Source organism: Phaeodactylum tricornutum, chromosome 1, assembly GCF_000150955.2.
Source record: "Phaeodactylum tricornutum CCAP 1055/1 chromosome 1, whole genome shotgun sequence".
Lineage (NCBI taxonomy): Eukaryota > Bacillariophyta > Bacillariophyceae > Surirellales > Neidiaceae > Phaeodactylum > Phaeodactylum tricornutum.
The window spans coordinates 1,721,330-1,737,955 of NC_011669.1; the positions used below are offsets into that span (position 1 = coordinate 1,721,330).

General features: G+C 49.7%; 6 protein-coding genes across 6 annotated transcripts; 3 read left to right on the forward strand and 3 right to left on the reverse strand.

Annotated features, from left to right (window-relative positions):
- Nucleotides 1-2,528: 2,528 nt before the first annotated feature.
- PHATRDRAFT_32119 (predicted protein) lies at nucleotides 2,529-2,984 on the reverse strand (the record flags this gene model as incomplete). The annotated part of the gene is made up of 1 exon (XM_002177322.1): nucleotides 2,529-2,984. The coding sequence occupies one exon, from the start codon at nucleotides 2,982-2,984 to the stop codon at nucleotides 2,529-2,531; it is 456 nt and encodes a 151-aa protein (XP_002177358.1).
- A 525-nt stretch (nucleotides 2,985-3,509) lies between these two features.
- UNC84/SAD1 (Sad1 and UNC84 domain containing) lies at nucleotides 3,510-4,862 on the forward strand (the record flags this gene model as incomplete). The annotated part of the gene is made up of 1 exon (XM_002176804.1): nucleotides 3,510-4,862. One exon carries the CDS (start codon nucleotides 3,510-3,512, stop codon nucleotides 4,860-4,862), a length of 1,353 nt encoding a protein of 450 aa, XP_002176840.1.
- Nucleotides 4,863-5,057: 195 nt separating this feature from the next.
- PHATRDRAFT_42993 (predicted protein) lies at nucleotides 5,058-7,721 on the reverse strand (the record flags this gene model as incomplete). Its single annotated transcript, XM_002177323.1, has 1 exon — nucleotides 5,058-7,721. One exon carries the CDS (start codon nucleotides 7,719-7,721, stop codon nucleotides 5,058-5,060), a length of 2,664 nt encoding a protein of 887 aa, XP_002177359.1.
- Nucleotides 7,722-10,341: 2,620 nt separating this feature from the next.
- On the forward strand, nucleotides 10,342-11,253 carry PHATRDRAFT_9143 (predicted protein; the record flags this gene model as incomplete). The annotated part of the gene is made up of 1 exon (XM_002176805.1): nucleotides 10,342-11,253. A coding segment is annotated over one exon (912 nt), but the record flags the coding sequence as incomplete, so codon positions are not given.
- Nucleotides 11,254-12,043: 790 nt separating this feature from the next.
- Nucleotides 12,044-13,820, reverse strand: PHATRDRAFT_42995 (predicted protein; the record flags this gene model as incomplete). The annotated part of the gene is made up of 2 exons (XM_002177324.1): nucleotides 12,044-13,534; nucleotides 13,662-13,820. The coding sequence occupies 2 exons, from the start codon at nucleotides 13,818-13,820 to the stop codon at nucleotides 12,044-12,046; spliced, it is 1,650 nt and encodes a 549-aa protein (XP_002177360.1).
- A 447-nt stretch (nucleotides 13,821-14,267) lies between these two features.
- On the forward strand, nucleotides 14,268-16,622 carry PHATRDRAFT_42996 (predicted protein). The gene is made up of 4 exons (XM_002176806.1): nucleotides 14,268-14,662; nucleotides 14,741-15,019; nucleotides 15,095-15,418; nucleotides 15,508-16,622. Exons 1-4 carry the CDS (start codon nucleotides 14,291-14,293, stop codon nucleotides 16,585-16,587), a joined length of 2,055 nt encoding a protein of 684 aa, XP_002176842.1. The 5' UTR covers nucleotides 14,268-14,290; the 3' UTR covers nucleotides 16,588-16,622.
- Nucleotides 16,623-16,626: the final 4 nt, after the last annotated feature.

Sequence of the window (16,626 nt, forward strand, 5' to 3'; positions counted from 1 at the left end):
CTTGTTGGTAGGATAAAGGGGTCCTTTGTGTACCACAATGTCCCTAAAGTGACATTGACGGTTGTATCATAGAATTCTTTGTCTAGATTTGTCTCGAGTTTATCTAGAATTTCCTTGTATGCTAGAATTTCATCATATTCACCATCATTCATTTCCGCAAGAAAATTCACATCAGAAGGTTTGTCTCTGGGTCAATGATTTTCCGGGTGATATGAGCTTGAAGACGTTCCCCCGTATAATGTGAATCCGTGAAAAACGTGCAACCAATGAGATTGTTGGGAGTAAATTCAGGCAACTCCTTCAAGGCATAGGAATTTTGATTTCTTGTTCTACACAACTTGAAAATGTTGATGGGCCTGGAAATACTCTCCCTATGCTGTGTTGCAAGACAGAGGTTGGTTTCAGAAGGGACAGAGGCAGATCTCACACTAGAGCGGTGTAGGATGCAATTGGTGTCCTTAGTAAGAATCTTATAGGTGAGAGCATCACCTACGGAATCTGTGATGCCAACAAAACAACCATGTTTTTTGATACTATCGGATGGGAGGGTGGCGCCTACAATCCGATGATAAACTGGTTCCAAGAAAGAGAATTGGAGTAGAACACTAATATCATTAGTCAAACCCTTGAGAATTTCCATTGGAGTTCTGTTATCAAGGGATTTGTGCGCAATATGGTTAAATTCATAGCAGATGTCAGTATCACAAAGTAACCAGGTAGAGTTGGGCGCACCCATTTTACTTACAGTTAGAACATTATTTTTGTTGGTTTCAATGGTAGCAATGCAGTGTTTGGCAAAGTTCTGGTGCTGATGATGCAGTTCAGTTGCCACTGATCAAGGTGATATGCATGGTGATGCTGGTGACCTTTTTACTGATCTCAGCTTGGACAAGGTCACTGATGAGCTTATCCATGGCTCTGCAATAACAAATATGGTCCTCAAGAGCATTGACAAATTCCTTGTCAGTCTTCATGGGATAAACATCCGTAAAAAAGGGACATTGGCCCACAAAAAGTTCCGCATATTTTGCTCCGTTGTCAACAGCAGGGATGTTGGATGGTATCTGTAGCAACTGCCTCATTGCATTGATGGACATTTAGAGCCGGAAAACAAGACTTGAGATGTTTACACAGAGGTGCGTTATAGACCTCACGCGCATATTGAGTGGTTGCCAAGATGGTCTTGCAGACTGTATCACTAGAAACCCAAGCCAGACAGGGACAAAGGGCATTGTAGTCCTGTCCATTACACTGGATATCATGTTTGTTGCATGCAAGGATACAGTCAATGGCATCGTGACATTGGAGGTCACAGGTGGTAACGTGCCAGTGTAAGTATTGCCCAAGATCATCAAAATGCGGCTCAATATATGGTGAACCAGGTAGATCATGGATGTTGCCATTCCATTCATTGTCCATGTTAACTTTGTTGTCAAGGACAGAAAGGTCCCAGTTGACGTCATATGTAAGCACAAGATGAGGGAGCAAATTGAGTTTGTGATTGGTGGGTGCATGCATATTCATATAAGGGAGGACCTGGCATATGTTAATTGCAATGATGTAGTCATCCAAGGTAATGATATGCTGATTTCCACCAACAGTACAAGAACAGTCTTGTACATGGTTGTGGTAGTGTTTGAGTTGGGCACTTGAGTGAATGGTCTTACCCTTACTAAGGTGTGCGTACTGGTGCATGATGACAATAATGGGCCCTCATTACAATTCAACAAGCCCAGCAGCCGTAACAATGTCAAGATTGGACAAGGTATGCTTGTTTGATGCCGGATATGTTGGCCAAGCATCCAGTTTTGTGCAGAACATTGACACCATTACCAGCAAGTTTTCCGTTTGCACTGCAATTGACAAGTGCAGATGTGGTCCCTTTTACAGAGTGACAGGAAACTTGGTACTGTAAGACATTGGACTAGATTGACTTGATGGTACCATTGGGACATAGAGAACCAGTTGGTGCTATGTCTCCTGATGATGCAAGTACTGTAGGCATGCATCTGAGTACAGGAATGGATGGTCTTACCTGTACCAAGGTGAGCATACTGGTGAAAAATACCAATGATGGGCCCAACAGTAGTTTCAATAAGCCTAGTGACAGTGGCAAGACAGAATTACTGAGATTTGTATCTTCAATGCCAGAGACATTGGCTTTGAATGGAGTATGTGGTACTTCCTGGCTGCATATATTGCCAGAGGCAAGTTCTTGATGTCAAGCTCAGGCTGCTCCTTTCTCTTCCAGATGAAACCTGCAAACATTACAACATTAACCCTAACATATATTGCCGGAGGCAAGTTATTGATGTCAAGCTCAGGCTGCTCCTTTCTCTTCCAGATGAAACCTGCAAACATTAAAACATCAGGGTGGAATGGCCCCGGTGGCCCCAGCCCCTCTCAAAAGTAGATTGTAAACACTTGTACTTCCCTAAACTAAGCACAATATTACAATACCTTCCTGCTGCCTGTATGGAAGGAAAGCTTGCCAGCACCTCCAGTGTGCCCAGGTCCATCTCATCAGCTCAACAAGGAATTCCAGCCCCTACAAGGACTGCTACAGTGGGCTGTCCCTTCACACAACTGACAGCATCAATTGTTCCATTGCTGCTGGTCAAAGTTAAGACAATAGGGCCTACAATGGTACTGATACTGGGCATTTCTGCAAGCTTGCAATCATGGTTGCCATTGGAAGGGCGGTTTGTCTTCTGCTTGCATGACAACTGTGTTGCACGGCTTTCCCACTCAGTGTCATTGTACTCATTGTTGTTGCTGCATTCCTGCATGGAAGCAACACCTTCTTCACAGTTGGTACTCTTTTTGTTTTGGTCAGAAGGCAAGACCAGCTGCCAGTAAAATCCCTGCAAAAAGCAACCTTGTCCACCCAACAGCAGCATGGCCTTCCAAAGCTTGGTGTGCTGCACATCATTTGCAACCAAGGCTGCAACTGCATTCCCAACATTGGTGCAGACCCCACCCATTGTGCCTGGTTTGCATGCAGTCACAAAGACCATCAAATTCTTCAGTCTGTGCAAGCATTCCAAGCAGATTTTCAAGTCTATGCTCAGAAAACCAATACTATTGAGACTGTCTATAGTCCATCCTGCTAGCTTGCTTTGTTGGGGTTTTTCCAATGAGCAATGGTCCAATGCCTTGTCCTCCTCTTTTTGAAGATAGTCTTCTCTGTCATTGTCAACAATCAATTGTTTGAATACAGGTAGTCTCCGATGATGGACGATTTTATAACCCTAACCCTACTAATATCAAGGAGAACCCAAAGTTGCCACAACTTTATATTGTCACCCGGATATTGATATGCATTTGCTTTGTATATAACTCCGTCCTTTACGGTTATTGAACAATGGGTCGAGCGAGTGCTATGGAGTGAGGGTTACTCTGGTTCACGTTATGTAACGGCATGGCGGACATTCGCAATCCCCTTATACACACAGTTGCCTTGTCGGCATCGAGTCTCCCTTCACCCCCAAACCCACACATTCAACAGTATGCGTAGTAAATTATCGCAATTACTGCTTGGCGTTGTTGCCTTGGGAACCGGGTGTGTCTTGTTGGTCTCCAGCAATGCGGACGACACGGGGTTGGCGGGGGAGCGACACGCGGCGTACCAAGCCTTGGCATCCGCGGCATCCTTCCAAAGCATCGTCGAGACGTGGCATACCCGCGCCACGCAACTCATCGACCGTACCGTCGATCTCCATTCGAAATACGATGCAGTGGAGGAGTCGGTATTTGAAGCGGAGCAAGCGATCCGACTCTTCAACGCGCAACAACTCAAAGTTGTCATTGAAGGCTTCGACGCCGTACACGAAGCGGAACTCGAGCGGCGAGCCATACAGCAGCCACAGGACTTGGAAGATGTTCCCATGCCGCTTACCAAGGACGAATTCCGCAATGCCATTCCGTTGGATAGTATAGTCGATCCGAGTGACGTGCGGATGGAGCACTGGGTAGTGGATTACATTGACAGGGTACTGAACGAACGCACACCGCCCACGCAGGTGCAAACAACGCCGTCACCCACACACTCGTGCGTGACACCACAGAAGGCAGTCCAGGAAGTACACGCCGCCTTGGTACGACACGCGACGGACGGAATCGGTATGGAAGATCACGCGAGGGGAGCCAGAATTGTGCACGAAATGACCACCACTACCTACACGCCACCGCCACAATCACACCAGCGGCTGGGAAACGTCTGGTGGCGCAGGTTTATTCCACAAGACTGGGAATCCTTTCTCCCCAGCGGATGGGAGGAATGGGATGCACGTGTACCGCTCTTCTTCTCGCATACATTTGGAAGCAAGGCTCCGGTGAGTGCCAAACCGGAGTCTATTCTAATACCCTTGACGACGCCAGGCGCTTGTTGGCCCATGGACGGCTCTAACGGACACGTCACTCTAGCCCTGGCGTATCCGGTCGCAGTCAGCGCAATCACCATCGATCACGTATCCAAGTATCTGCTCAACGAACCCTCGGAGCAGCTCACGAGTGCCCCCAAGGACTTTCGAATCGTCGCGTATCCTCCCTGTATTGAGCATTGCCACGGCTTGTCCTTTGACGTCAACGATCCCTTTGATCTAGCGCAGGGAACCTTTGAAAGAGACGGCACGACCGTGCAAACCTTTGCTACGCAGAATCTCGATCCACCATTACTCGGGCGCGAGCACACAATGGAGGAAGGATCGTGCTCGGCAGCTGCCGCGACGACTTGCGGTGTACCGGATGCCAACCAAGGCTTGGTGGCGGCCGTGCAAGTACAAATTTTGAGTAATTGGGGGAATGAAGATTACACCTGCCTGTATCGGATTCGTGTTCACGGAGAATCAGCCGATCTATAGTAGCTTATATACCTATATCATGAATGATATGCATTCCATTACGTTGAAACGACGTGATGCTACTGTGACCCAACCCATCACACTTTAGCTGATCCAAGCGTCGACTAAATTTCCCGTTTCCTTTTACATAAGCTATGGTTAGTCTAAGTACCTATTGTATAGCCATATGCTATTGCGGAAATCAGAACCACTGACCTATTTTAGAATACAATTAAATGGATTGAAAGAACAGTTCGAATGTTGTATAGCATCCATTGCGATTTTGGCTCTCTCTTCCTGTTGGGCAAGTGCAACGTATCTCTGATCCCGCAACCGGTCTCGAACATCTCGGCTCCGGGCATCCCTCTCCTCTTGAGCCCTCTCTTGACGGACTCGAGCATGGTGTCTCTTTTCTCTTGCACGAAACGCAAGCGAAAGCCGACGACGTTGTTTGCAGTCCAGCAAATACCCTTCCACATCTGACCGAGCTTCAGTCTCGAGTTCAAAGTTGCTTGCCTCAACGAGCTGTTGTCGTACTGTTCGCTCCTGTTCTTCCAGTCTCTGTTTCCTTGATTCCTTTCGTCGATACTCAAATGATGCTCGGTCTCTTTCTGCACACTGCTTACGGTAGTTTTCGACGTCGGTTTGGTCCGCGGCTCTCAGCAACTCGTCCTCGTGGGCTTTTTGAATTCTTTCTGACTTTTGATCATCGTCCACCTGACGAGAATGAACTACCTCTTGTCCCCGCAGCCGTAGTGATTGCCGACGCTCCTCTTCCAGTCGCTTTAAGTATACTTTGGCATCTTCTTCGGCCGCCCACTTCAGCACTAGTGATTCTGTTTCTTTTTCTCGCGCTATTGTCCTGAGCTCCTCCATGACCTGGGCATGTTGTACACGCTCAGCATTGCGCCTTTTGGTACTTTCCCGTTGCTCTGCATTCAATTCTAATCGGTACGCTTCCGCATCTTTCTCACCTTCCCATTTCAGTTCGTACGAAGCATGTTCTTTACGCATGGCTTCCGAGGCGATGTCACTCAACACTGCCCGCTGATCCACTGTTGCCCGCCCGCGTTTCTGCAAACTTTCACGGCGTTCCGCTTCAAGTCTTCGCTGGTATTCCTCCGCGTCCTTCTCACCTGCCCATTTGAGCTCGTACGATTTATGCGTCGACGCCAACTCGTCATTGCGTTGCTGTTCTACCAAATCGCGTTGTACTTTGCCGTATTTTTTTCGACCTGCCAGACTGTTCCGCCGCTCCTCTTCCAGCTGGCGTTGGTACGCTAGTGCATCCTTTTCACCGGCCCATTTAAGTTCATAGGAGGCGTGGGCTGCCGCAAGCTGCTCAGAGTGTACCTGTTCTTCTTGTTGAGCTATGTTCCACGCTGTTCGGTTCCGTTGAGCCAGACTTTCTCGGCGAGCTTGTTGCAAACGACGTTGATAAGCTGTCGCATCGTCTTCGCCCGCCCACTTGAGTTCGTACGACTCGTGCTCGTCCTGTTGAGTTTTCGCAGCCGCTTCGGCTGACTCTTGACGTTGCCGCGTACCCTCTTTGACACGAAAAGCATAACTGTTCCTACGCTCTTCGCTAAGTTGCCGCTGGTACGCGTCTGCATCGCGGTTTGCAGCTTGATTGAGTTCAAAACTTTCGTGGGCTTTTGCGGCTTCGTCCGCTTTCTGGTCCGATATCAGTGCCCGTATTTGTTTCGCTGTAGCGTTTCGACCGGCCAAACTTGTACGGCGTTGCTGGGCCATTTCTCGTTGGTAAGCTTCCACATCCTTTTCAGCTTGCCACTTGAGTTCGTACGAGGCGTGATGTTGTGCAGCTTCATCACTCTGGAGTCGGGCATGGACTGCGCGAATACGACGAGCATCGCCGCTACGAAATTGAAAACTCTTACGTCGCTGTTCGGCGTTATTCCGGTTGAATTCGCGCTGCGCAATACTGGCTTGATGTCGCTCTTCAAAAACAATCTGTTCTTCTTCAATCCGCTGCAGGTGGAGTTGCTTGGTGCCCTGATGATTATTGGCTCGAAGGCGTGCACGGGCTGCCAAAGATTGTCGGCGCCGACGTTCTTGCTCGTCTCGAAGTGCACGTTGGTGGTCACGGTAGACGCTGGAATTGAACTCGACTTGCTGGTCAGTCTGTTCCAGGGCTGACTGACGCAGTAGCATCTCTCGTTGCGCTTTTTCTTGACTATTTTTGGAAGACAATTGGCGTTCCAGGGACAGAATCTGACGGCGTTGGTGCTCGGATTGTTGATAAAAGGAGGCAGCTTCGGCGCGGTCTTGCTCCCACTCTTGACGAACCTGGGTTGTTTGTTGGAACTTTTGTCGCAGATTCTCCTGTTTGGCAAGGCGCGCCGCGTTGATAGATTGATTGACGCTTACGGCAGCTTTGTTGATGGCGTCCTGTGTTTTCCGGACTAAATCCCGACGCAGCGGTGACCGATTCTCCGTACGCATCCGTTTGAGTTCTTCCTGTAAGTGATGGTTGGTTGACTTTGGAGGAGACGAGTGTTGGAGTACAGGCCCGCTAACAACGTGTGCAGGGATTCCGGAGGAGTTTTCCTTGCCAGGTGTGGCGCTAGTGGCAATAATTCGATCAAAGGGTCCAATGTGAGACTTGCTACCAGACGAGGAACCAGCGGTGGAAGCATCACTCGTTTGGAAAGACTCTTCCGTAAAGAGATGAACCGCGGTACTGTTCGACTGTGCATTCGCTAGCGAGAGCGTGTCGTTCCAGCTCGACCCCGACACCTTGCTCGAAGAGCAAGGGGAGTAGGCGAGACTGGTGTCGTGATCGTCCACCACCGCGTCTCCAAACACACGACGAGCCTTTTCTCGCTTTTTCCCACTCGGCGGAGCGGCGACCGTGGACATGACGAGTTGTTTACTATCGTATTGGACAAGAGTGTGAGGGTCAGATGAAACGACGTGGGAATAGTAGGGACGACACTGCGAGGAAAAAACACACGACGCGCAACTCACGTTTTCGGGGGCTGAAGGTCGAGTCAAGGGTATGGCACTATTTTCGTTCGTGTTTGCTCGACTTGCAACAACGAGGCTTCTCACGCACTACCAAATTCTAACGTCGATAGCGTATATTTGGACAATTGACCGATGGATTGGGAAGATCTTACTGTCAATATCGTCGAGACACACTGCAGAGTTATCTCTTGTACCACAACAACAACTGCAAGAACAACACGAACAACAACAACATCAACTACGGGAACCAAACCCACGCGCACCGAAAGCATGCATGCCCATGATCCTCGGTCGATGCTAAAAAAATGGCTCGAAGCAAACGATAACCGTCGTAACGGTAACCGCTAAACATACCGGTATAGAACGACATGGTTCAAAAGCGACTAGCCGGCGTGAGGTTTGAGAAGTCGCTTTGGTATTTGTAGTCATTCCATTGTCTGTCCCTTTAAATCGATAGTAGCTTTGATTTGTCTGATGACTTCGTCCTCGAACGATGCCCACACCGCGTCCCGTATCCACTGTGAATCAAATGCACACGTCGCTCTTTCCGGTACAGGTGCCGATTTGCCTTTGTAGAGTGGAGTAGAACTCGTACGGAGTCGATGTGGAGGGAACCTGGAAGAAGAAAGACCCGAAATCTTGGGACCACGCGCACGAAAACAAGTGTAGGACCAAACCAGCCAACCAAAATCCACGTCTGTTTCCTTTCTGTGGACAGACAGTACCAGTACTGTCGTGTGGCTAGTAAGTAGCTAGAGAGAGATCCGATGGCTATCGTTGTGTGTGGCGTTGGGGCTCCCTCCTATTCGCGTTCCTACCACGAATGTCTCATCTCCCGCCCTTATTTTTCTCTCCGTATACGTTTCTGCAGTAATTCTACCTGGGCACACTACACCGGACCGAAGGCCGTGCACCTTTCATATTTGGAGGGCGTGAAAAACTCCAAAGCCAACGAATCCGTCAAACCCCACAGGATTGTTCTTGTGTTGAGTGGTTCTCCCTGACGTGCGTTGTTTGTGTCATCGCGGGAATACATGTATCAATAAGCATCCCTGTGTTTGTCTGTGTATAGTATATTCCTTGCTTTGAATAGCGTGTGCCTTCCGAGCATTACTTTCTGTTCCGTTCTCGACTGTCTCTCGAAGGGCTGCTTCCCAATTCAGGAATGAGTCTGGAAGACGCCATGCCGAACGTAACGTCGGTATCGGAACACCAGCGGAAACAAAATGGTAACGGCGTTGCGGGAGGGACCCAAAATTTGCCTCAGGGTATTGTGGATTCCTTGGGAGAGGCTTTGGCGGGCGTGACGATGAATGGAGGTTCCTCTACCACATCTCATACCTTTGCATCCACGGGGGCCTTCTTAATGGGGAACGGCTCCGCTGCTGATCGTAACAACGATGGTTGGGGAAACTATGCGGATCCTGCTGCCCCAACAGCGGTTCCCTTTTCCACCGGTGCGCAACGCGAGAGTTCCTCCGGTTCGGGCGCGGTGGATCGCAATCACGAAAGTCTGGAGCGCTTCCTCTCCCAGAGCCCTTCACAAACACTCGGCGATGATGTATTCAAGCTGTCGCATCCGAATCTACCAGCTCTCGAAGAAGAACAGCATCAGCATCGATTGAAAGACTCGAACGCTTTTCGGTACTCGGGAACCGCCCTCGCCCCGGGACCATCGAACGGCATGGCGCAGTCCCACCATCACCACAAGATTGCGCCCGAATCCCGTACTCGACGTGCGGATTCGCCGTCGTGTTCCGGAACGGGAACGACGACTTCCAGTCGGTCGGTGTCACCCTACACCAACAGCACGGACAGCCGTGCGATTCACGCGTACCACAGTTTCAGCCACGGCAACGCTCATGGCAACGCAGGAACCGCCGATGGGATTGGTTTAGGGGGATCGGTGCTCCCACCTTCTCGCCACTCCTTTGCGGAAGACGAACGTTCCGCGTATTCCTTGGGGAACGCGCACGCTTCACATGCCAGTCTCCCGACGCTTGATGCGCATCGATCTCGCTTGGCCAGTGATCGAAGCAACGGCCACATGATCGGTACCGCCCCCACTTTTGATCGCGTCCCCTCTTACTCGCCAGCTTCAATCGATCCGCCGCTGTTGTCTTCTGCCAATGGACAACAGCCTCAGGTCCTGTACATGGCAGTCCCCTCCCCGGATGGACGTGGACAGGTCTTTCAGGCAGTTCAGATGGTGCAGGTGCCTGGACGTGGCCAAGTTTTTCAACCAGTGCAAACGGCCGGCGCACACACTCCGGTTCAGAACAATCGTTCCCTCGACGGGAACCATCCCATTATGGCACTTCCTCCGCTCGGTGGGGCGGCCATGAATGACCACGGAGACTCGTTGAGCGACAATCAATACGCAGCGAACAATAGCGATGTCTACATTCGCGACGACTTTCTCGCTGGCAACGACGCAAACGCCGGTCCCTACGATACGACGGTGGCTAGTCTCTACGCAGCACCCCAACGTCCTCCCCTCGACATCCTACTGGGACAAATCCGTCGTTTGTCGCGTGATCAAGTCGGCTGCCGTCTCGTGCAACAGGCACTCGACGAAGAAGGTACCATTGCTGCCACACTCATTCTCAAGGAAGGTCTACCCTTTTGGGGCGAAGCCATGGTGGATCCGTTCGGTAACTATCTGTTCCAGAAGATTTTGGAAAAGGTTACCCCCCAAGAACGTATCATGCTTGTCAAGAGTGTCAGTCCTCGCCTCGTCAACGCCAGTTTGAATCTGCACGGTACCCGAAGTGTCCAAAAATTAGTTGAACTTTGTGCTCAAGACGAACACAACCAGGTCGTGGGTGCGAATGAAGAGTCCGCTGCTGATATATTGACGTACAGCCTGGCTCCGGCTGCAGCCCGTCTCTGTATCGACAGTCACGGTAATCACGTCATTCAGCGTATCCTCCTCAAGCTAAACTACAAGCACTCCAAGTTTGTCTTTGATGCGGTCGCCCTAAGTGTTGGAGACGTTGCACGTCACCGTCATGGATGCTGTGTTATTCAGCGTTGCCTCGACTCACAGCCAACGGAGGCTCGTTCTCACTTGGTCCTTCGAATCGTCGACAAGTCGCTCGAGCTCATGCAAGACGCATACGGCAACTATGTTGTCCAGTACGTGCTTGACGTGTGCTCTGATCAGGATGTTCAGGCAGTCTGCGAGAGTGTAGCAGGACGTGTCAACCTTTTGGCGATTCAGAAGTTTAGCTCCAATGTTATGGAAAAATGTCTCGAACGTTGTTCGGATCGTATCAAGGAGATGTACTTGGACGAAATGAGTAGACCGGAACGCATTCGCGAGCTCATGATGGATCCTTTCGGGAACTATGTTGTTCAGCGAGCCTTATCTGTTGCAACGCACACACAAGCCATCCGTTTGGTCGAAGCCATGCGTCCACATTTGCTTTCCACACAAACGAGCGGTCCCAACGGACAGCGCAACGGAGGCGTTCGCAATACGGCGGGTGGACGCCGTATCATTGCCAAAATTTGCCGCCGCTTTCCAAACTTTACGTTAAACCCCGTGGGAACCGAGGAAGAGTTGTACGGCCAGAACCGTGGGCCTCAGCCTCCTGGCAATGGTGGACGTCGTCAACACCAACAGTCTCAACAGCAGCAGCACCAACCTGTTTTGAGGTCTAGTTACAACGGCGGTGCCGTTGGAAAACATCAAACACGCCACCAGCCTGCACAGCACTACAATCAAGATCCGCGCTTGTCGCACGGCCTCGCTCAGCAGCAGCAACAACAACAACAGTCGCAGCAGTCTTACTACAATATGGGTCCAGCCACACCCTATTATGATCATTTCACCGGCGGGCATGGTGGCTACATCGGTTTGTAAGAAGAATGTTGTGTTGCCATGCCGTGACGACAGTCCCTTTGGGGTCTTTTGTTCATTGTATTAGAATGTACTTCCAAAATTTTCACGCAGGAAATGAAAGAGCGTTGAGAATGTTTGTTTATCAGCTAAAAGAGAGAAGCACTGTTAAAAAGGAAAAAAATAGATTGAATCTTGTCCGTGGTCGCGTCATGGGGCTGCTCTAGCTTCATAAGAGAAAATAATGAATGCATGTACTAAATTGTTGCTTTTATCAAACATTGCTGTAATACTTTGAACAAAATTATATGCAAATAAATGTGAACGATTTATTGCACGGCTTGCCGCCATAAATCTCTTTGAATAAGAATCAAAGCGGACCAATTGCAAACCGTTCGTTTCCCCATGGTTGATCATCCGTCTCCAGCCAGTCGTCGAGCTTCACCAGCACTTCGTCCGCATCGTTTTCGTCTAAATCACCATTGGTTGCCGCCGCTAACACGTTGGCTTCTTGGTCTTCTTTGATAGCTTCGACAGACATCGATTCGATTTTTCGACTCAATGAAATATGATCGAGTGGTTTGGGGAGCAGGTCGAGTAGGCGGTCCTTATGGGTCAGTGACTGGGGCATACCGCGACCGGCGGTGACGACAGTAGTGGTCGGACCGGTCGGATTCGGCGGGCGGGGCATTCTATCGATACAAAGTCGACCACCGCGACCAACCCGCGGTCGATGTCTAAACCGAAAAGTCGGTTCGGCATGAGATTCAATGTACGAAGTTACGTGAGGCACAGCATTTTGCCAAGAAGTGGCATACGTCTCTCGAGTCTGTAATGGATCAAGGAACAAGGGAGCGGGTTCACCACTATTTTGTCCAGCGACAATCGCTGGTGTTTCTTGGGAGGCACTACTAGCGTTGTCGTGGAGGGTCTTACTCAAGAGAGGGCGAGCTTCACGCGCTGTAATATCACTAGGGAAAACAGGGGACCGAGCGGTCTGTTTTTTCCGCCCTCCGTAGTAGATGTCGAAAAAGGATGGCGTGTCCAACACCCGCTTAAGCTGATCTTTGTCTACATGCTTCAATTCCCGGGGTAGTCCGGTCGTGTCGACGATGTCGTACATACGCTGTTCGAATAATTCCATTTGAGTCTTGATGTGGGCACGCGCAAGCTCTTCTCGTCGACGGACCAACTCCAGCACCGCACGCAGATTGTCCGAATCGTTGCGAAGCTGTTTCATTTTTCGGTACGCGTCCATGTCATTTTGACGTTTTTTACGTAGTTTGTATTTCTCTTTTTCCCGAGGTCGGAAAACAAGATGAGGGTTGGTGTCGTCGCTACTAGTGACCGGCCAAAAGCGTCGCAGTAAGGGGCGTTTGAGCTTGGAACGCTTGTGAAGCCAGTAGTTGTATACTTCCAGGAGAACTGTTTTGGTTGTCACCACCCCATTCCGAGGTTTATTCGGGAAGATTTGATAAATAAGCGGAATGTTCTTAAATACCATAGCTTCTGCTTGATTTGATGTCATGATGGCGTCAAAGCCAGTTTCCTTCTCGAACAAATCTAGAATGCGTTCCAAGAGAGCTAACGGTAGCTGAGGCTTTCGCTGTTGCAACGTGTCCAATCCCTCGTCCCACACGACCGCACCGCCAAATTTAGTGTTGTTCGTCAGCCATTCCTGGTCCTCGCGGTCGGCGACGTATTCTACCATTGCTTTCAATTCCGCCCGTGAAGGTCTGTGACATCGCACGTACGAAATTGGCTTTTGATACGTTGCCGGTACGTCACGCTCGTAACTTTCTACGTTGTTGATTCGGGGAACCGGAATGTCGAGCTTGGACTTTGGCAAAACCAGTGGTGTCTGGAGAGGAAAAAGTAAAGCATTGCGTCAGATGGCTATGGAATGCAAAAATCCATTCCGTACTGTGTTCCTTTCGCTATCTCACGATTCGAAGGATCAGCGCTACGGACGGGGTTTTGCTACGTACCGCGGTGGCAATCGCGTCCCCGAGTTGCTGGACGGACACGGATTTTGAGTTTCCGTCGCTGTCATCGTAAGTCAAGCTATCGCTGGAGTGTCGAATCACCGCGATTTTCTGATACATATTCAGCGACGGCGCTGCCGTTGCCGTCGGTTTGGTCGCCATGGTGGATGCTGCTTCGTACGATATGTGGGGGGACTTCCGAAATCAGTGATACCTTGAGAGCCAACTATGGATGGATTGTCATCGAGTTGTTATGAATGTGCGTGTGTGTATGGGTGTAAAAAGGTATACACAACTGAGTGCGGTGTCGACATTCATCGACCAATCAAAGTCGCTTTAAGATTCAAGAGCTGTCGCTGTTTCTATCCAAAAGGCAAATCACGTGTCGATGATATATATATATAGTATATCTGCAACGATGATATGTATTGCGCGACAAAGAAAGCAAAGCCTACGAGGAGAATGTACTGACTCTGACAGATTGGCCGGCGCTAACGCAAGTGTACGGCGTCATCCAATACCGGTGGTACTCACAGTCACTAACAGTACTACAACTACGGGACGACAAAACGGAACCAAGTCGCGATCACCCAACACTCACAGTCAACACGGGTCTACCGACCCGATCTACGATGGTGACATTGAGCGAAGATCGTACCGCGGCGGGAATGGCAGAGAGCCTAGAAGAGCCGAGGCGGGAAGAAGAAGGTGACAACATCAATGCCGTTAGGTTTCGGAGTGGCTCTGACGACATCAGGACACAGTCTTCTCTCGATCGGCAAGGTATGGCAACATCTCACGATAAAGAGGGCGTAGATGACGACGAATCTGACGACCAAGGGGGCGACACGTTAGGTCCTTTGATGGGAGACGATGATGTAGAATTGGGAATGGATCGGCCGCCGTCGCAACCAGCTTCCACCCAGTCGAAGAATGAACGAACATCGCACGTTCACGATTTGTCGTCCGGTAAGGCGGGTGGTGCTAGAACTCACCAGGCGGTGGTGCGTATAAATGTACAGATTATATAGGGATGACGAGTTAGATTGCTTAACTTCTGTTTATGAACTCGATTTGTACAGGTTCGATCGGAAAACAATTGCGAGCCGAAAAATCCGGGAGCTCGGAGATCGTCACTCTTGTCTCAGTATGTCGAGGGAGCGAAAGAAGGACTAGGTGGAATTCGACGTCGAGTAGCTAAAGAAGACGAAAACTATGGGGAGGACGAAGAAGGAGGAGGTTTACGGACAGCAATGCACGGCCGGCTTCAGGTATTCTCTCGGAACTTCAAAAAGACGGACGATTTAGAAGAAAGGGACGAAGACATTGAGCCTGTGCAGTACCGACTTCAAGCCGTCAGAGTAAGTGTGGTGAGACCTCTTAGCGTGCACTTGACTATACTAATGTAAATGTCTCTGCGCGTTCGATTGCTACAGCACCATGTCAAAGGTCCTAAGCTCCTGAGATGGCTCGGAGTTGCCGATGGTCGATTCAATATATATGATGATTACGGTGCGAATCCTGACAGCTTCTCTCTCAACAATCTTGTCATGAGGTACTTGCACTGGACTTTTCGAAGCAGTTTCACTTCTGTCTTTCTGTCCGCCGCTGTCGGCTTCATATCTTTAACGATGATGTTTGCTGCTTGGATCTGGGCCCTCGGAAGAAAAGAGCCAGGATGCATAGGTGGAGTTGATTTTGAAACCGACACTTCTTACGTTGATGCGTTCATCTTGAGCTGGACAACCTTCTCCACGGTGGTACGTCAGAGCAAGCGAACGATCCGAGCCGCCATAGTGCATGCGTCATTTGTAATCTGATGCAAGTTTTGCTTTTCTAATTGTATCAGGGATTCGGAGTAATTTTTGCCGGCACGTCTTCCGAAGTCCCGAACGTGAAAAATTGTACAGGTATCACAATTGTTGTAACGCTCGAAGCTTTCGTAGGAGTCCTTTTTAGTGGCATGAGCGGCGCAATCATGTTCGCCAAAGTGGCTCGCATTCAGAGTTTTGCGCAGGTAATATTTAGCGATCCGATTGTTATTCGATACGGAAGTGGAGTCGCCAATCATGATTCCCAGCTTGACGACGATTCCGACGAGGGTGTAGGAGAGGCTAACGCTTTGCAGGATATTCCTTGCCCCGTTCTTGAGTTTCGACTTTTGAACCGACTCAATGCCACTATTGGAGGAGAAATTCTTGATGCTTCAGTCACTATTGTAGCGAGCATTGATGCAACTCAGGCATGTCCCACAGTAAGACAAGCAACACGAAGAAGGCGTGGAAAAAAGAATAAAAAGCGGACCGTTGGTTCTCGATCTGCGCCGAATCAAAGAGCATCAATTCTGGGTTCGAACAGAGGACGGAATGGGGAAAATGGCTTTCGTAGCGATGTACAGTCACTAGCGTCAAATGTTTCTCTTCGGACTCTTGGCAAGACTCATCAAGCCTTTGAAGAAGATCCCACTGGTCACTTGGTCCCAAAGCGTATTTTTTCCAAGCTGGAGATCGAATCGCCAGAGCATCCCTTTTTCAAACGCGTATGGATGGTGCGTCACAGATTGGATGAAAGCTCGCCTCTGCTGAAAGCTCACGCCCGTCAATTGGTTCAAGAAAACCATGGACACTGGCCAATAGAGATGAATAGCGCGGAAGGAGTTCGAGCCGCGGTCAATTTTGATCAGATTTTAGTAAGTATGTCCGGCACTTCCAACGCGGACGCAAACTCCGTCTACGCTCAAAAGGTGTATGATTTTGTCGATGTTAACGTTGGCTATCGCTTTGTGAATGTTCTATATCGCGACACATTTGACGGGTCGCTTTTCGTAGATTCCAGGCTTGTCAACGATGTAACAGAGCAAGCTGGCGGGGGTGGCGAGTCGTTCAACGCCGCTCGTGGCGAAACGCTCGGTGATATGTTGGTACTATAGATTAAGTTAATGCATGATTTTTACGAGTGGTTGTGACCT